The sequence below is a fragment of the Phaethon aethereus genome, assembly GCF_964289735.1.
Source record: "Phaethon aethereus genome assembly, chromosome: 2".
In the NCBI taxonomy this organism is placed as follows: domain Eukaryota; kingdom Metazoa; phylum Chordata; class Aves; order Phaethontiformes; family Phaethontidae; genus Phaethon; species Phaethon aethereus.
The window spans coordinates 106,588,783-106,609,764 of NC_138582.1; the positions used below are offsets into that span (position 1 = coordinate 106,588,783).

The 20,982-nt window shown below is 37.1% G+C and overlaps 1 protein-coding gene across 2 annotated transcripts in view; it reads right to left on the minus strand.

The window, feature by feature from the left end:
* Positions 1 to 3,324: 3,324 nt before the first annotated feature.
* SLC12A7 (solute carrier family 12 member 7) overlaps positions 3,325 to 20,982 on the minus strand; it is a gene marked incomplete at both ends in the record, with an annotated part of 70,181 nt that continues 52,523 nt past the window's right edge. The window contains 11 exons of one of the 2 annotated variants that reach the window (XM_081996559.1): positions 3,325 to 3,416; positions 3,867 to 4,000; positions 6,785 to 6,799; positions 7,615 to 7,796; positions 10,048 to 10,164; positions 12,558 to 12,665; positions 14,321 to 14,452; positions 14,593 to 14,762; positions 14,885 to 15,080; positions 17,888 to 18,056; positions 20,148 to 20,252. In XM_081996559.1, the coding sequence (XP_081852685.1) occupies positions 3,325 to 3,416; positions 3,867 to 4,000; positions 6,785 to 6,799; positions 7,615 to 7,796; positions 10,048 to 10,164; positions 12,558 to 12,665; positions 14,321 to 14,452; positions 14,593 to 14,762; positions 14,885 to 15,080; positions 17,888 to 18,056; positions 20,148 to 20,252 (1,420 nt within the window). The remainder of the gene's footprint in view (positions 3,417 to 3,866; positions 4,001 to 6,784; positions 6,800 to 7,614; positions 7,797 to 10,047; positions 10,165 to 12,557; positions 12,666 to 14,320; positions 14,453 to 14,592; positions 14,763 to 14,884; positions 15,081 to 17,887; positions 18,057 to 20,147; positions 20,253 to 20,982) is intronic. The other variant, XM_081996560.1, reaches the window with a different exon arrangement.

Here is a 20,982-nt window from a genome sequence, read left to right on the forward strand (position 1 = left end):
CCAAGTACAGGTATCTTACAACCGTTGATGTTACAATTTATATCAGAAAATTCTGCTACGACAGAAAACCTAGGGAAGATCAGCAAGCTTTTGGAATTGCACTTTTCCATTCTACATTTGTACTGCTTAAAGATTACCCAAAGTGAATGTTTACATTCAGAATAGGTTATAACTTCATGAAAATTTTTCCTTTTCCTGTTTGAGTAGTGGTTGACAACACCAGTGTTTTAAGTTAATACTTGATTCCTGTGCTGATGTGAAAACTGAGCATTCTGTACTTCAGAAGCACCATGCCCAGGTAAAAACAAAAATATATTACTAAAGTAGTTACACGTCAGCTACACATTTCTGTTTTGTTTTGGGTTCTTTTTGAGGGGGGGAAATTTTGCAACGCTAATGTTTTTGAGGTCCACATCTCTATCTATAATTCTAGAGACACCTAACCAGCCTATTTAGCTCCTCTCTCTTTTCAACACACAGTGCAAACTGTTGGTACCTGATGTAATGCTGTTCCCGTGCATGGTCATGAAAATCGAAGGGACAGCACCACACTGCTATTCACTTCCGTAGCTGTTGATTTGGCCTTCCTTCACGAACCATTTCACACAGTATTCCATTCACCATCAAATGTGTCACAGAGGAAGTGGTCAAGTGGTATGAGCAGCCATAAGACAGACCGCATTAGAAAGCGAAAATTACTGAAGAGAAGAAATTGCCTGCCGGCCCGGGAACTACGCCTGTGAACCAGAAGCATCTTTGAAAAGTGCAGCTGGAATCTTTGAAGTACAGCCGCATACCTAGAAACCAAAGACAGCCCAAGATCGATGTGTGCAACAAACATGAACTGTATAAGCAACCTACCTTCTGAAAAGGTAAAAAACAGTCTGGAAAAAGGAGAAAACATCCTGAGAAAGAAAGAATCAGAATAACTGCTGTTCTAACTGCAAGAACAGGAAAACAGTGTTTAAAACATAAAAATTAGGCTGAAAGAAGAGAAAACACCATCATGAATTCTCCCTGAACTTTGTTACTCATCCCCAGGAATGAGAGGGTCCTAAAAGAAACCATTTTTTTCCATTTTTTTAAATAGGCATGCAAATGTTCCACAAAGTCAATTTCTTATTTCAGTTAACTTCCAGAAAGGCCCTTCTTCAAGGGCCATTTTATAGCCACCATGCAAATAAAAATACATTGTCCCAATTTTACTTTATAAAAAAAAATTACCTTCTGAACCTTTGCGTGACAGAAATAACACAATTGAACTAGATATAACAATAAATTTACTACATTGGTCAGTTCTGAAATACTATCAGTACCTCCACGTAAGGTCAGTTTCAAAACACATGGCTATCACTTACTGTCGATTTGAATAAGCTAAAAACCATTTTAGAAAATTCTCAAACAATTCTAAATAACTATAATACATTACTTCCAGCAAAAACAGTTGACAAGTTCAAATTAAATTGGGCTCATCCATTTTACTCTCCATTTCCACTGTGGCCTGTCTCTTAGGCAAGAACACAGGACAGCAGAAGACAATACAGAAAACAATCTTTCAATGGCTATGACTGGGAGCTGAAAAAGCTACAGAAGCATTTCCACGTTAAAATTTATACGCCTGATTTGCCCACGCTTTCCTCAAGATGGGAGTCATCTCAGAACTGGACAGTTTTGTGAGTACTTTTGGCCACATACGATGCCCCAGATTTCTTTTCACCCCGTTTCCCATTAGAGCTAGCTTTCACTGTATTGACAGAGTGTCAGCAGACCCAGCTTTGCTTTGGTGCCTTTAAGTTTGCTTCTTTAGCACCATACAAGCATCGAGTCCACATGAATCCTGTTTTAAACCAAAGAAAAGCTTTCTACCTGTTCTGAGGAGATCAACCTACAGGTAGCTTGTCTAAAAGAAAAACAGCTGCTCTTTCATGCTTGACATGGCCAATCTAAGGCTCTACTTTCACTCAAAAAACATAGTCCCATCCCAATTCTGGGCACACATTCCAACACCTGCTTTGGCTAGAAGTGGTTATGTAGCCACACAGCAAGTTACTTGGCTCACTGATCTCTCAGGGAAAAAACAGAAAAAAGAATTGTTAGCAAATGGTTACAAACTCTGCTGCTGCTGCCATGTCACAACCCTGCACCACTGCTATCCCAGTCTGAGCAACAGAGATGTTGAATGTATTATAAAAAGAATAGTTCATATATGTTTAAATAAAACCATTCTTTTTAGAGTAAAACAATCTTCACTACCCAACAAACACTTTAGGTCTTAAACAACATTTACAAAATTAAACTGTGTCCAAAAAGGGGCAGAATTCTGACAGAAGCAAAAAGTTGCAATTGAGCATCTAAACTAAGTTGTTCAAGAATTTCAAATTAAAAACACTTAAGAACTTGTTCATTTCAGAAAAGCAGATTTTATTTTAAACAGCAGCACATACATACAACTTTTTTGAAATATACATATTTGAAAACAAGAGACTTCACTTCATTAACCAACTTGCTGTGGTTTATCAATTGTTACAACTATATTTGCATCCAGCTGCATCATAGCCTTCCTCTGAGTTGGATGCTCTCAGATTTCAATGGTATAATTGTGCAATATACTATAACTGCTAGTAGCTCATGTAAAAACCCACACAACTTGTCAGTTTACTATTACTGTCACCTGGAGGCTTCAGCTACCTGACTAAGTATTTAAATAGAGAAATGTTATTTAAAACATATGTGGCAAATCATGAACTTCAGGGAAACACTTTATGCACATAATATACAAATTTGAGTAGTTGTATACATTTCTGAAAGAAGTTTCCTGAACCAGGACTAATCCTAACAGAAGCAACATAGCAGCATTTTGGTAAGGATGGAAACCAACATTTTCCAAAACCTTTCCCTTTTATTTAGATGCAGAACAAAGATTAAAATCATCAAAAAAGTTGGTTACATTTCTGTATGTTTAAAAATACCATTGCATTACCATTTCTTTTCTTGTGTTTTACCACAGTTTAACAAGTATCAGAATATGCTACATATAAATAGCCTAACCCATCTACCACTTATTAATTCACTACAGAAATATTTTCTACAGAAATCTATCTTCGTAAAATATAATTTAAATATAACTTTTTAATAGAAAAAACAGAACGCATCATCAGAAGATTCAGCTTGCAAGTAATCTTCGATATACTAGAACTCTTAATGAAGCTGCTCAAATTATGGCAAATAACTTTTTCTCTTTTTTTTTGGGGGGGGTGGGGGGTGGGATGGGGGGGGGGGGCAGTGTGTAGGGTGGGTGTGTTTTGAACAAAATATGCAAACAGGTTAAGAATAAATGGTGATCACTTCACGTCCACTGCCTCGGACCAGGAGAACTCTATCCAGACCTTCTGTCAGAACTTCCAAAAACTCCATGTCTGAAATATCATTAAGTCAAGGAATTTATTCAGAAAAGAAACAAAATAGCCACTAATCTCTCAAAAAGTCTGACATATAATGCAAAAACCAAGTGCAACAATTTCATCAAGTTCTCCTGTGTCACCCTTTACTGTCCCATTATGTAATCGACCTACCTGCTCAAGTGAAAGCAAGGCCTAATTTGGGGAAAATTTCTAGTTCTGCCCTACTATAAAAATAAAGATTTTAAAATAAGTTCAGAATTGGGGAATGCTTTACATAAATTCAATTAAAAAAACACACTATCAACATTTCTTTAAAACTCTGTGGAATCAAAAGTCGTCGTCTTAAAGGTACACACTTTTGCTTACCACAGTTACTAATGGTTTTCCCAAAAGTAGACAACGGCACAACCACAAAAATCAAAATCCCAATTTCAAGAAATATGGAAGCAATGTAGTAGAGGATACAGTTTTCATCCCCTTTTCTGTTTTTAGGAGGTCCAGGCATATTCAGGAGAACTAGCTGCGCATGCTGTGATTTATTAAGCACTACTCCATTGAGCTTCACAGCGGTGTGCATTCTTCTCACATTTGACTGATTCCTAGCGTGCAAAGAAACATTTTAAATTATTGTCACAATACTTAAGTATTTGATTTATATGTTATGTATCTGAATTTATAAATTTAATCTATATGCACATAGAATAAGCTATTTTCATGGACACCAGTATTTGTACACACTCAAACTAAATTTGAGAAAATGCAATACCTAGGTTTAAAAGATTTTTTTTTCCTTTGAAAAGAACATTTAACTCTGAAATTCAAGCAATTCTAAACAGATTGCCAAGATGCATAAGTCTTCCAATTTTCAATTATCTTTTACAAAGATGAAGCAAAAACTTAATTTCAATAGAAAACACTGAGAATCCAGTTTATGGAATTATATAAAAAGTAACTGTGTTTGTACAAAAAATTCCAAACAAAGGAATTACAGAAATGCAATGGAAAGATTACAGTATTCATGCTGTACGGTACAAGATTTCCCTCATGTTCCTTCAGAAACATTACAAGATTATTATAAGCCTGGTGAAGAAAATTTAGAAACAGCATAGAATTTATGAAGATACAGTTTTTTCACATCATAGGAGTAAAGCAGTAAGCAATGAACTGAAATTGAGCTTCTCCCTTTACATTGTCAATATTAACAAATGTTTTACTTGTTGCCTCCACAAATACAACTGTTGTAAAATTGTGCGAAGGAAGAAGAAACTGCGAGGACTTCAGAGATTTCCTTATTTTACGATCTGCCTTGGATGATTTAGTTGCACTTCAGAACAAAAGAACAGTTTCCTTATAGTTTCTGAGATGCTACCATCCGTGTAAAATTAGCCAAGACTGGAAATGAGTCATAGCTATAGCACAACAGAAATATCCAGACTCTACCTAAGCCCATTTATCCAAAAGATCTGCTGCACAAGAGTAAATTCTTTACAAGTGAAGTGAGTCACTTCAAAGGGAACCTCAGAAACACAGGGTGACAGCACATCTCAAGAACAGAGATTCTGATATACTGATGCAAGACATTTGTATTACTCTACCCTGTGCAATTTTCTTAGCACTAATGGTCTCATGGTAGAAGCACAACTGTACGTGGGCTGACATACTGTCCTGTGGCAGAGAGAGGACTGGCAGGTTAGTAGCAGCAGGACATAAGACATCCTCTGAAGAGCCTGATCAAGTCTGGCATCTTTTGAATTCCACTAACAGCAATCAAAATCAGAGCACAAACCTCAGCACTGCTTCAGCTCAAGTAAAAAATAGAAATTAATGAGATCTCTTTTCCCAAGAGAAAAACATTTAGGAGACCAAAATTTACAAGAGGAAACACACAACTTTGTTCTACTACCAGAAGCCATCTCAGGGGACTACAGCAACACTTAATTCTAGAATATTCTAGCAACATGAGGCCACCTTCAGATTATTTAAGTGTGCAGTTGAGAACAGCAGCCGAATACTGGTTCATTCAAACACAGGGGACCAAGAAAGATGAAAAATGCTGGGAGCGTACATACTTGTGTTCTACTAAGTCCTGTTTTTGGTGTTTGGGGTTTTTTTGTTTGTGGGTTTGTTTTTTTTTTTTTACTATGAAGGAAAAAGCCCTTAACAGGGTACTATTAGAAGTAGCATTTCTCATGTTGTATTTTCATCCTTCATTTTGCAGAGGCAATTAGGAAGAAAAATTTGGCCTGCAGTTTAGTGGCCAATGGAGACCAGCTCCATCAATTTCAATTGATTTTCTTCCCCCCCGCCCCTGCATTTTCCCCCAAGACAATGACATTTCCAAAACTGAGTTTTTCAGTCTTTCCTGGGGGATTTTCTGTCAGAGTGGACATCTGCCCTAAGAACCAACTGTACAAAACCATATATGGAACAACAGAATATTTGAAGCTCAGTTTTCCAGAAGCAGAACAGCAGCTTGAAAAGACCAAAGACCAACTATGAAAAGAGAGGCAAAGTATATAACTGAAGAGGTGTATGAATATTGAAGTAGAAACATTGTTAAAGTAAAGATAAAATGCAGGGGAAATATGGAAGGTGTAAATTTGAGATGGAGTGGGCAAGAATTCAGCACTGAAATAAAGGCTCAAACTGACTACAGGTACGTTGTGTACAATCTGATCTGAGGCTGACTTCATTTAGACTTCAAGAACTAGTAGAACTGAAATCATACATAGAACACAAAGTAAGCTTTCATAAGTTTTCGTAAGAAGCTCTATTTGTTAAATGGACAAAATGAAGACAATACTGGGCTCTGAAAAAAATGCAGACTCAGAAGTCCGTTCTACCCAACAACAGAGATGTAGTGTCCCATTTTTATATGCTGTCATACCCAATGTATATCTGAACTTATGTTATTTCTACACAAGCACGGGTTGATAGAAGGGAGGCAAGAATTGGCATTTGATGAAACATGAAAGTTCCCTTTGTGATCAAATTCATCCTTATTGTTCAAGTAGTTATAGCACAGTAAGGGCTATTTTTCCAGAACAAAAATATATTCACTCTTTAATGTAGTTAATTAGAAAAATAAGTATTACACTAATGCAGAAGAGTACCGTCAAGTTTTACATACTTACAGAAACTAAACCACATGTTCTGTGATTATCAACTTCCCATTCACGGTAAATATTTAGAAGAAAATGTTAACAAGTCATGATGAAGAATATTTTTCAGTGATAACTGCTATATCACAGTATATAAAACAAGGCACAAAAGAATACACACACTGGAAATCATGATTTAGGAAACATGCATACAATGTACACGACCACAAGAACCAGGGAACACAACCTACGTTGCTTAAGTGAAATGAAATTCAGACTTACAGATTTCCCCATTCTCTACATGGAAGGGAAGCAAAAGCACAGAAAAAAAATATTTATGCCATCAGGTACATTTTTAATTCAACAATATTAGTATATTGTACAAGCACACCAAGTTTGAACTGTAATTTCCACCCCAACCGCATATAGTAATTTTAAAATAGTATCTGAAGTCTGTATCTTACACAATTCTAAAGCAATAGGAAATATTTCTAAGATATTAATAAAAAACATCCCTAAGAATTAGGGTATAATGCAGCCCAGAGCAAAAAACAGTGCTTTAGAGCATGAGCCAGATGATGCTTGGAATTTGCAGATGGCAAACTGTGTTGTAAACTGCTCAGGGCAAATCCACAAAACAACTCAGGCTTTTAAGGTGCTGATTCTAAGTGTACCTTTTAACTCTACTGTTCACAAGTCCTAGAGTTAAGATATGTTTCCTTTACATATTGAAGTTCCCCTTGACATCCATGGTTTCGCTCTGGGCATGTGCAGAAAAATAGCCTAGGCCATGCTTATAAATGCATTTTTCCAGAACTCGGAAAAGATGCATGTGTACGCTTGAATCACAACATGAGGAAGCGAACAAGCTGATGTCTTTTTGTCATTCTTGTGAATGACTCTTTACAGTCATTGTTCCCTCCAAGTCCGTACTAGTTTCACAAGGATGGCATTTAAGTGAAGTGTGTGGAAAGATCATGTTTGTACTCAACTTCAAATAATAAACCAGAATCTCTTAAAACATGAAACCCAGAACAACAATAACCCCAAAAAACACACACTAAAATACACACAATCAAATACAAAACTCCAAACACCACATGTATACTTACGGCTTCATGTTGAAAATATCTTTAAAGCCAGACACATTCGAATCTTTGGTTTTATGCTTTTCAGCTACAAACTTCTCTTTAGTCCAGGTCATCTGCACTTTTTCTGGCACAGCAGCAGCCACACTTGCTTTTACTGCTGGAGCTGAGTGAGAGGCAGTGTTTCTGTCATGGATCAGCTGAGCCTGGGACACAAAACAAACATCCCAAGATTCAGCCAAAAAGAACATTTGCAGATTACACATTATTAAAATTTTGAAAAATAATTTCACAGCAGTGGAACAAAAGAAGATGTGGAACAAAAGAAGATGTGGAACAATGCACCTTACTTTGTGAACAAATACCAGACTCTCTTTACTTCGGCATGAAGATAAACTGCTTGTAAAAATGTAGTTAGTTATTTATATTTGCAGGATTACATGTGGGCTGGGATGTTATTTTTGTAATGCACTAAACTGAGGCTGAATGCAGCCTGAGGGTACTTTACTAACACCAAGGTGTTCTGCCAGTGAAAAAACTTGAAAGCCAGTGCCCCCATTCTTCACCAGCGACATTATTTCAGCTACAGGCATGTGAAATGGACAGACGGTACCTGAGAAAACAATAAATACCAGCATGACCATCGTTGAATTGAAGGCTAGCTACGTTCCATTAATTATTTATGCATGCAAGTGCATATTACATAACAAAAGCCAATCATGGAGGGGCCTTCTCTTCCTTTATAAAAGCAGAAACTCAAATCACAACTTTAAGAACACAATATTGTTGTTCCCGCATGTATATACACATTTCCGTGTTCTCCGTTTCCCATTCCCCTTGCTCCTCTTGAGGAAAGTGGGAAGACTTATTTAACACATGTTATTTACTTACTTACCCTCATAATACTTTGTCCATAGGCTTCTGTATTTTTATCAAAAGCAACACAAATACAGTACCTTGGACTCTTAAAATCATAAGTGAATTGGTATAGGGGGAGGATTGTTTTTGTGCTTTTGAGTGTTCTGTTTGGGGGGGCGGGGTTTGCGGTGGTGGTAGGGGTTGATGGGTTGGGTTTTTTCTCTTCAGAGACTTGTTAAATCATGAGTTGAAGCTCCTGTTCTATTTGGGAACCTTAATTATTCACATGTTAGTGATGGTCATGTCCCTCCATATATGTGATGATTCAGTAGAATCAATTTCATTCAGGTCACAATCAAAATCATTAATAAAATCCAAGTAGATGAGAAAAAAAACTTTCTATCTCTGAACAGTAATTGCCCTACTGGTTCACAAACTGTAATTGCAGCTGTTTTTAAATCCTTAAGAGCTTCTGTATTTTTCCTAAATTATTTCCCCAGTCCATATCCTTGAGGATTCCCAAATCCTAGAGTTCAATTCTGAGGTTCACGTAAATATCTACATGTTTGACAGTCTTCATATCTCCCCAGAAGATTAAATCATGAGTCAAGACTACGAATCAGAAGTTACTGTGAATACAGTTCTACCATGGGAGTGGAAAAAGCTAACAAATACATGCAGATACTATACATGCTATATAGCAGTATCTAGTGAACTAAAATTTCAAACTAAAAACTGTAAGATGAGTTCGGTACAACTATGCTTCAATGGAAGAAAGTTCACCATTTTTAGAAAGACCATGAGGCCAAGAGAAATTTTGGACCTATAGCACACATTCATAAAAATGCACAGACAACAAAACCACGTTTTTGTTAGTGCTATTTTGATACTAAATTAGTTACATTCCATGTAACAAGTTCTTCTCATACTTCATGAAGAAAGGGAAACACAAAGGTATACATCATTTCCACAAACTAGGCTACATACCTTTAGATATCAGCAACACTTCAAGTGCACACTAAAACCATTCATTACATGAGTCCACTTCCTTTAAAACTCACCATGCAGAAAGTAGTAATGACATTTATGGGTTAATATTGCCTTGTCAATCAATATAGAAATCTCCTTAAAAAGCCCTAGTATATCTATATAGGCTCCGAGAAGCTTCAGTGCTTCAATATAGGAAGTATAAAGGAAGGCATATAAAGTATATTGTATAAAGTATAAATTTCATGCTTCGTGAAAGCATGAAATATGCTTATTAATGAAACACCCACTGTTAAGACTTTAAGAGACAGAAGGCAGAGAAATATCTTTGCTTCTGGCTCTGAAAAACAGGCACTCTCAGAAACGTAACTGTTTCTCTCGTGGGAAATAAGTGTGAGAAAAATAGGATGTAGTTCATCTCACAGAAGCACCACCTAGAGAAAAAATATAGGGTAAATTAATGAATTTAGAAAAACAGTAGAACTAAAATTTATGAAGAACCGTTCCATGACAATGAATGATCAAGTTGTTCATTTGTAGTTCAGTTTGCAATAGTGGCACTTCAAGTGTTGCAATGGGAAAATATATCTAGCCAGTACTATGTCCAGCTACCTCCTCCTCTTGATAATCATTAGTCAGCAGTGCCTGTACATCTTGGCCAAGGGATTGTGGACTGGAGTAGCTTTTTCTTCTGATTGAGCCTCGAGACTCATCAGTGATGCTCTGAATCTGGGACAAAAAAGTTACCAATGACAAAAAAAAACCCAGTCTATAGAAAAAAGCAGATTGTCATTATTCAAAATAAAAATTGTCTTTATTTTTAAACAGATGAGATTCAGTATTGTAGCTTGTTATAAACTTGTTTTCACAAACACGCCATTTGTTTATGTATAGTATGGGGCTCTTTTTGAAATGTTTAGCAGTTAGTTATGAACTCTCTTTACAGAGATTTGTGAAAACATGAAGTGAATTGAATCCTTTAGTCTATAAGGGAACCTAAAACGTTCACTTGTTTGTGAGGGTCACATCCCTTCATATATGTGATGATTTAGGTGAATTTATTTTATTCAGTTGCAATCAAAGTATGAAAAAAGTTAAGCAGATGAGAAAGCTGCTTTGACTCTCAACACTGATTTATTTCCCAGTGATTCAGGAACTATAATTGTGCTCCTCGTGTATATGCACCCACACTTCTGCCAATCTCCCCTAGCAGCAGCAATCTGCACAACAGCACTTGCACTGTGCAACCCAACACAAAGTAGTGGTGGGACGGATGACACCTTCTCACAGCTCCAACATCACCACTGCCTGGCCCAACAGTCATTCAACCACCAGGAAGGGCGGCAAGGAAGTGAACAAGGCTCCACATCTTTATAGTGCTACTGTCAAAGTCAAATAAATAAATGTTTGGCAGTTGCGCCTAAGTCCGCAGATCCTACACTTTACAGGCACGTGTTGTAGTTACAAGCAAATTAACCAAGTTTCTCAAAAAAGGAAACAAAAATTCAGTCAGTCCCCACGCCCCAGTTCCACAAGAAAACCCAGGGGCAAGATCAAAGTTTCATTTAAAAAAAAAGTGACAGAAGAGGGGAGGGTGAGGGTGATTCCCCAGGGATAAGAGCAGGCCTATGAGGGAAACAGCAGAAGAATGTTATACAAAACCGAATTCTCTTCTCCACAAAGATTTGAATCTCATTTGAAGAGGTACAAACACAAAAGTGAGGTTAAAATATTAATCTTGGTGATAACAGGAAACAAAACTATAAGCACCATCCAGAGCTGGAATATCAGGGTTATATTTCAATGTCTGGAGACAAATAATGAAAACAAAAGCAATGCTAATTTGAACTAGTGATACTAATGACAGAAATGTTTTGGAGGTTATCAGAAAACTGAAGGGGATGGCACAGCTCATTTAAGAGAGGAGTGATAAGAAGAGATGATCAGGTTCAGAAAGGGCCTGGCACACTACTCAATTTGTAGCTCCAGAAGCGAAGGCATAACTGAACAGCATTTTCTAATGAAAATAAAAAAGAACAAGGTAGATTAAGATACCCTAATGAGAAACAACAGATGGATATGGCTTTTATTCTTGGACAAGTCAGGAAATAACTACTAGATGTTCTTGGAATTATCAGGATTTTACTGATAAATCCAATGGTATTTTGAACATCTCCGATTTTACACTGTCTGATATGACAGAACAAACTGGACCTATAATGGTGATGATTACATTCAGATAAAAGTGAGTAAAAAAAATTAAATGTGGGGGTAAGAGAAAATTGAAACTTCCAGGAAAACAACACTTTGAAGTAGTGCAGATTCCAACCAACTCACAGAGCTTAGAAGAAATTATTTGTCTCCACTACAACTTATATGCTATAGACTGCAGGGCTTACATCCTTGGACTACTTGTAAAGCATTCAAGAGGAAGTTAAATCCTTAAAAGCCTACTCTAGATTGATTAATCACTCAAACTCCCATGGAAAAATATTAGTGTTCAATAAAGAAATAAGAAAAATGTAAACACACTAAGTAGGCAACACAGGAGAGTGTGGTTTTTTTTCCTGAAAAGATGTTAGGCAGGCTCAGATCAAAAGAAAACTGCCATGATGCAGATGAGAAGAAAGAGAATTTACAGCAGCACATTGTTGTAGCTATACAAGGCATCTTTAGGAATCTTAAAAAAAATCCTGCGAAATAAGCATTCAAAATAATGCAGAAACTGAAAAACAGTCTGTGTGAATTTAACAAGACCAAGTCACAAACAAAGCTAATCAGTCAGCCCCATTAAATAATCATGAACCTTAGCTACTGATATACATCAAGTTTGGAAATGCCCTGGAAATATTCCACACTGACGCTCAAATGTTTTGCTAGTACATACTTGCACTAATCTTAACAAGAACAGGAAAACTCTAGCCATTTGTTCAAATATAAAAAACAGTTATTCATTTTCCCCCACATTATTTTAACCTTGCAAGCGGAGCCCGCTGTAGAGAAGCTAACATAGAACGCAGTTATAAAAGCTTTGGACTAATCAGAACCTGATCAGACGCCCTGGCCAAGAAATACTACTTTCAGATTTTTCACAGAACGTCTTGCCAGGCCAAAGTCCCTACCTCTCTCTCCCTTTCGTTCTTTGATAGCTGCATCTGCTTTAGCATCTGAGATCGCTGTTCCATCATAAGTGTCTTCTCATATGTGAATGCAGAAATATCATTTTCAAACTGCAAAAGAGATTAGCATTAGAAATGCATTAGAAATATCAGAAAAAAAGCACTACTCAGAAGAACAATGTTAGACATTCATTCAGTCCTGGATGTATTTATGGCACTAGAGTAATCCCAAGCACGTAATTGCTCAAACATTTCTGTCCTCATTCTTAAAACTTCATCTTCAAACAGGAATCTCGCACATTCAGCTGTATCAATCGGTATTATACCAATACCAATGTGATCTTTTCCTCCATTCGAGGTACTTGGGACAGACTCCCCATTGTCCTGTTCCAACTACACTGCAGAAATGAGGAAGGATTGAAAGCGCTTCTTTAAACCAGGTCTGCATTGCTGCCTCCTGAGCATGTGTGCACGCTTGTTTCCTTAAAAACTGTCTAGAGCCCCAAAATAATACATTGTTCTTTCTCCAGTGAAAAATGTTCACAAATAGGAGCATTTATGAAGAAACCCCAGCATATAGTCTCACATCAGCTCAAAGCCAAAATACAATGTAAAAATCTACAGCAGTCATCTGCGTTGTCACTAACTCCTAAGGTGTCTCATCTTTTGGAATATTCTCAGGGTTAAATATGACCCACATGAAAGAAGAAAAAACTGTGTTTCCTATACTATCTTCTGCTCAAAATCCAACCAAGGCTGAGCTTTTTTCACAGCACACTGTTCATCTTCTTTCACCTGCACATGCCACTGCATTTTAGTCTTTCATTTCAGTACTCTAAAACAAAATAAATAAAAGGATTTATCTTACTTCCTAGTTCAAAATACAGGCCAAATTTTTAAAAGTAATTTTTTCCCCATAAGTAATTTAAACAATTCTTAAAATTTGCTTTATGGTTGATTAGAATGATAAATCTTTTTGATAGGTTTTGTTCATTCCAGGAACTGGTGGTAGTAGAAGTTTGAACCAGTTGACTCATCTTTTTCATCCCACTTCAGAATGAGTTTAAAAGGTTTTTGGTTTGGGGTTTTTTTTTGTGTGTCTTACTTTGGACGGTATGCTAGTCACCTTTGAGTGCTGGAAATTAAGTTTTTCCTTAGGTGCCAAAAAAGCAGGTCCAGACAGACTACAGCTTTAGTCCTTTCTCTTTAGCAGGTTACGGCCATTATTTAAAAAGGGGAAAAAAGTGACAAAATGAATTTTGTCACTATTTGACTTGTGAATCTGTAGCTATATTGTCTTGCTGTTCAATGGCAAAGAGGTTGGCAATGCTAAAAACAACTGACACACTCTCACGGGGGACTAGGGATTCCTTATTCCAGAGATACTCATACAGCAGCTAGAGACACAGACATGTTCATCCTCTCTCATGCTGGACCCCATGATTAAACACATTCAGCCTCCCATTTCACTGCCTGCTAACAGCTCAAGCTTTTTCCTTCCTGAAGGAGCTATTTCTACAGACTAGTCCTCATAAATAAAGTAGGTGCATATCAAAATGGCTCAACTTGACAAAAATATCAAACTCGCTACCACATACACTAGCATTGTGACATGGTAAGATAATGTTGCTTTAAAAAAATTTCTAGTTCTCAGTGGGACTGCAATCTTTCCCTTTTTATATTTGGGCTAACAGTTTCAAAAATGCTAAATCCATTTGCACAAGTTAGTCTCAATTGCACCGAAAAAAAAATATGCAGTAACATACCATTTCAACAACTTCCACTTCAGCATTCAGTCTAAGATGATATAAGAACATCTGAAGATCCTTCTTCATTTGAATGCTATTATCATCCATTTGAGCAACAGTGAAGATACGCATTTTACATTTTCTCCAAACCTATCCAAAAAATACATTATAAGAATTTGTGATTGCTATCACCATGCATAACTATCAAGGTGAAAGAGGATTTCATTAGAAACCCTTAGAACCACTCATTGCTAGAAAATGAAGTCCCAGCCATTTTCTGTTGTCCTTGCCTTGTGCTGTCGAAGGAGAAAAGGCAGTAACATCAGCATACCACCATCGTGAACAATCCACCACACATCTATGTTTCCTTCAGTAAAACGTTCTTGGTTTGTTGGAAACAAGTCAATGTTTTTAGCTACCAACAGTGCTTGTTGAGCTGCTGTTGTTTCTCGTACAGTGTCTGCAAGGGAAAACAAGACACATGATCAAGAACAACTAGTTTTCATTCACAGCTTTTGGTTTTGTTTTAAACTCAAAAGCTTAAGTCCTCCCAAATTCTGCTGAGGCAAAAGAGGAACATACCAACAAAGTTTTTCCATGAGAAACGGTTTTCTGTCTGCTTCCATGACTGTGGCCATGCCATCAGGACTGTGTTGTGCTTCATCCCTCCTAGACCAGCTGACTGAATCAAATAGGATATTCCATCTCTGAAATTAGGAGACACCACAATCTGGCAAAATCCTTTAGTCTTTTCCACTCCCATTAGGGCCTTAACGTTCTGCAAAAGGAAGATTACACATGGGGAAATAAGAGTCATCAACACCAGTAATAAACACCATAAGGAGTAACAGCACTACTTAAGGGCAAAACATTAGCTACACTGTACAACCAACAACAAGAGACCACTAATTCCAAAAGAGTGAACATGGTTCTATGACAACTAAAACCCAAAACACCCACCATTTCCAAAGAAGAATGAACATGGTATGAGTAAAGCCTCATTGACGAAGATAAATAAAGTAACACTGTTTCAGGTAAAATCAAAACTGGTGACTGACAAAACACTGTATCTTTGGAATGACAAGTCCTTTCTTTTGGAATTGGAAGGGTTTAAAAAAACATGATGCCAAGGACTTTAGAAGAAGTGGCCACCAAAGATCTTTAAATAACTTTGACATTAAGAGGCTGATTATTTATTGGCTCTTAACATTGAAAAATAGATGTGCAGGAGACAACTGGAATCACTGGCTGCATAATGAGAAGATACACTGACTAGATTAAATCTCCCACAACCCTTGAATTTCAGCATGGCTCCCCTTCATTTAACACACCGACAAACATACAGACACAAAACCAAGTAATTTAAAAGTAGCACTGAAAATGGTATCAGGTTTGACTAGGGAACATCAGCTTTGGCATTTACTATGTTTTGATGGCACAACTTCAAAAATCGCATCATCATCAATGACTTGCGTGGGTGACCAGCATGGTTTCAGAAAGAAGAACCAGGACAATGTTTGGAATTTTGGAAACACCAAAATACCTATCAAAAAACTATCCATAACAGACGTGATCATAGAATGCCTGGCATTGGCTCAGTGTGACTTCACATCAGAAATTCTGTTTAGTAGAGAAAAAAGTCTTCAGAGAATTTGGTAGCAAAGCTAAAGAGTCTGTGCAAACAATATCTGTGGGGGCATACCAGTTTAAATAGATGCTTTTTTCTTTTTAAAAGACAGGGAGAAATCTTGATTGCCTACAAATCTTCTGTAAAGATTTTCTAGTTGAAATTTTCCAAAACCAGTAAGGCCTCCAGACATTCAAACTTTTACAATTCTTCTTCATTTCCATTTTAAAAGCAATAGTTTCCTCAACCTTAACACCAGGTCTGACTTCCTAGAGAACCTGGGGATTAGGTCTCCCTTAAATTCATTCCTGTTACATCTCTCAAAATGTAGTTGACTTCAAGCTAAGCCAACTATAGGTAACATTTTAAATCCTTATGGGTAAAGAGTTTCTGTGTAAAGTTTTTGTTTGTTTTATTTCAGAGGCCTGACTGTACTCTTGGTCTTGTTTTCTACTCATACATGTCGATAACAACAGCTTAACAACAATTACTTTCAGAATATATCATTGCTAGACTTTACCCACCACGTTTTCAGGCTAATTGCTCTCTTGGGGCCTTTTCATGTGATATCAGCTAGGCCATCTGGCTTCATACTTTGTTATTTTAAAAACCACTAGGGACAAGTCTGAATACCATGATGGAGAAAAAAAGAAAGCTGGGAGAAAAACAGCAGTTAGCTTTCTTCGATCCATTTCAGTATCTCAAACACACACCTGTTTTACAGATACCAGGTCTGAATAAATTACAGGCATTTTTTACACAGCTTTGAAGACCACTTGGATAAAATAGTAGACATTTCAACTGATACTCTTTTCAACAACACTGAAAATATTGATCATTTTTGGAAGATATAATGGCAATCAAAGCCTACTTTTGGAGTAGGCTTTGTAGCAGTTTTCTAAAGGCAACAGTTTTTTCAATAGTATTCAATAAAATATACAAAACACAGTATTTTCTAAAGATGTTTCCCCATTCTATAGAGTTAGGAGTAGGAGAGTTTGCATAGGTAAGCAAATATAATTCTCTATATGGAGTTGCCCCAATACAGCATTAAACAGAGTACACAAGTTGTTTAAGACCGAACAAAAAGGGAAACTTGCTTTGCATTGAAAGTCCAAGCTGTATGAACAATGGATCTTCAGAGACTCAGTCTATTAACTTCCTCTTTCTGTCAGGGGACAATTTAAAATTAAATTTGGGTATTTTCAAGGGCTTCCCACAAAAATGTCTATGTATTTCAAATCAGGTAGCACAGTCAGATACCAACAAGTTGTCAGGAAAAAAAGAGAAACATTCAAATTAAATTTACTTGTGTACAGTTAGATGTCATCTTAAATTACATGACAACTTACTATTTTTTCCTACCCCATCCTACCTTCTCTGGAGAGATAGGGTAGATAAGAAATTAAAAAAAAAAAAAAAAGAGAAAGAAAGTAAAGCATCTCAAGAAGGATGCTGTTTACAATTAGGCAACAGAGTAGGATTCCAGCAAAGACTGCTTCTAATCCTGGCTCTGCTATGTCCTTCTAGGACAACGGTGAAAATAATATCAAGTGTACATCCAGAGATTGAAATTATGACAAACACATCTGCATTTGTTAGATTTTTTTTGTTGTTGTTAAAACTGTTTTCTTTATAAGGTAATTTGCTAAAAAAAAAAAAAAATCTATCACTTGGCTTTTTCAGGAATGTGGTTTGACTGTGAGCCCAGGGCTATCAATATTAAAGAAAACAAAAATCGAAGAAGTAGCTGCATTGTCTCATCCTACTGGGAAATTTTGTAAAACATTTTGCTACACACACAAACCTATATAATCGTTGATTGTGCTGACAGTAAAAAAAAAAATGTGACGTTTTATTCAATACTTTACAGTCTGTTCTAATCAGATCAATTCAGATGTCAGATTCAACATTTAAATATTAATGGAAATTACAAGTGTTTGTAAGCTTTTACATACCTCTTCAGCTTTCTGAGTTTCTGTACATTTATCCAAGTAGATTCCCTGAAGCACAGATCCCACGATAGTCAGCCCTTTACCAGCCTTCAACTGAGAGGTGAAAGAAAGTAACCTAGGGTGCTTTACCAGCTGCTCACGATCCAAGTTTAACAAGACCAAAAGCTGAGGTCTGCCGAAAAAAAAAAAATGTTAAACACACACATATACATAGAGAAAAGCAAGAAAGAATTGGAAAATTAAAAGTAACAATTACTAAAATGCAGATTCAGTGCTTAATTCAATGGAAAACATTCAACTATCAAGCAAGGAAGGCATAATTTGTAATAGCAACAACACTTCAGGTACAGAATAGCTATATGAGCCATCATATGAGCCAGTGACTTTGCACTTGTCCTTCTGGATTTTCATGATGTTCTTGTCAACTCATTCCTCTGCCTCCACAGGTACTTCCAAAAGGAGTCATATCCTTACTGATAGCACTCCCAGTTCAGTTTCAACTGCATACTTGATGAGGATGCATTCTGTTTCCTTTAATCAATACCCAATCTGCTTACTTTTCCCAAACCAACATTTTGGCTTGGGAAAATTTATAATTTTCCCATCGTTACTACAAATTCAAAAGAACAACTAAGAGTTGGAGGGTACTTCCTGCTCCAAAACTATCACAGTTCAAGACAAGAAGGTTCAGCTCTAGCAATTACATTGAAACAATAGAAGGATAACGCATCTGGAACCGATATCAGACATTTAACAGGAATACTCTTATTCAACACTACATTACATTGGTGCCTCCAAGATGCGAAGTCCAGACACAGATAAAGGCAGTGGCTCATGTATTCCACAGTAACTGCTTATGTGCCTTAGTCCCATGACAAATGGTAAAATAATGCCATTACACTGAAGGGCAATAGCACATTGCATGTGCATGCACCCAGGGATACTATCACTAAGCAGTGACTATAATTAAAGTATCACTGATCAGAGTTCTTCTGATTTGCGTTACGCTTATCAGAAGTGACAATATGTAAACGTCCTTTTGTTTTTAAACTGTAAGTGTTGGCTTTGAGAAAATTGACAGTTTAACAAATAAAAAGAATAGATTGCAAAAATAGCAGTGGACATCTTTCCTGCTTTCAGCTGGGATAGAGTTAATTTTCTTCACAGAAGCTAGCATGAGACTATGTTTTGGATTTGGGATGAGAAAGTGTTGATAACGTGCTGATGTTTTGAGCTGTTGCTAAGTACTCAAGGACTGTCCGGCTTCTCACGCTGCCCTGCCAGCGAGCAGGCTGGGGGTGCACGGGGAGCTGGGAGGGGACACAGCCAGCACAGCTGACCCAGGCTGGCCAAAGAGATATTCCATACCATATAACGTCATGCTCAGTATATAATGCTAGGGGGAAAAAGGAGGACGGGGTGAGAGGACTTTTGAAGTTATGGTGTCTCTCTTCCCAGGTAACCATTATGCGTGATGGAGCCCTGCTTTCCCGGAGATGGCTGAACACCTGCCTGCCAAGGGGAAGCAGTGAATGAATTCCTTGTTTTGCTTTACCTATTAAACTGTGTTTATCTCAACCCATGAGTTTTTTCCACTTCTATCCTTCCAATTCTCTCCCCTGCCCCACCATGGCGGGGCGAGCAAGTGGTGCTTAGCTGCTGGATGAGGTTAAACCACAACATCTAACCCCAATACATACAAATGGACAGCAAACATGAGATTTTGTTTTAATGATTTCTAAGCAATTTAAAAAGTTCTGCTATTAAATGAAACTTTATAAAAAAAAGACTGCCACAAAAAATTATTTAAACAAACAATGGATGCTCTGTATATTTATACAGTGTATTTCAGAGAGAACATATATAGAAGCGAAGGAAAAAAACAACCAAAAGGCTTATGGAATTGCAGCATTTCTTCTATAGAGATAGAGGGATTCAATGATAACTGGTCCTTTAAGTTTGAAAAACTGTAAATAATCAAACATTAAAATTCTTCTGCACTTTGGAAAATTATGTCAACACCATATTTGTTGGATTTCAGTTCAAGGTAGTTTGCCTTAATTCCCCACAAAGCTGATTACGTGCTGACCATAAGTTGCATTCTATTGCAGTAAAATATTACTATTGTAATGACATTGCCATCCCCAAGTTAAATCTTTATTTTAATGGTGAATTTCACATTGGCCACTACCTTTACCAGCAGTACTCCCAATAGAGTTACATATTTCAAGAATTATGTGACCTTGGAAGGCGTAGAACTTACCTCCAGTTCTTGGTGTGAGGAGGACCATCTTCAACACGAAGCAAAGCATAGCGAGCTGCATTCAGAGACAGTCCTCGGATTCCATCACCCCATTCTTTTTCCGCTCTTAAGGGTGCAGAAGAGATTCAATTAACAGGGTCCCATTCATTTATACAAACTAAGTACATTTTCTCACAAGGGGTAATGGGCATAAAATAGAATACTTTTTTGCATGAATGCATTAAAAAAGCCTCATCTTGCAGATCTGTGAAGACTAACCAAGATGAAGCAGTCTCAGATCCCTTTCAGAGAACTATTTATTATGTATTTATTAATATTAATTATGGTCTGTTTTACTCATACTTCAAAAGCTTTTCTGTAATCATGAGAGCTACTTAAGTTGCTTTTAAGCACTAGAAGAAGTAAGTGAGGGCTACTTAAAAGGAACTGTTTTCAAGCAGCAGAGTGAATAAGTGAAATGATTTTGTATGGATTAGTGTTGTATCTTCCCCCGACACCACCACTACAGCTTTCTCCACTTCCTTTCCTTCCCAGCTTCTCTCCCAGATGAGCCTAAAGCTTCATCCACCCCTCCTGAACACTTCCAATTTCCCTACATTTTCCACTCCTCTTTCTCCCAACACAAAAACCATATTAGATGCCAGGTAGCCAACCAAATAAGAACGAACTGTTAGGCTAACACATTTTCCTTTGTGGCGATTCTACTATGGCAAAGCGTCCATCTCCCCTGCCCACCCCCCCTCTTAGTTCCATTTACGAATGCTCACTGGACTTTGTTACCTCTAACCTTCTTTCGAAATTTAGATGAAGCAAGCCAAACTGAATTCAAAAACTA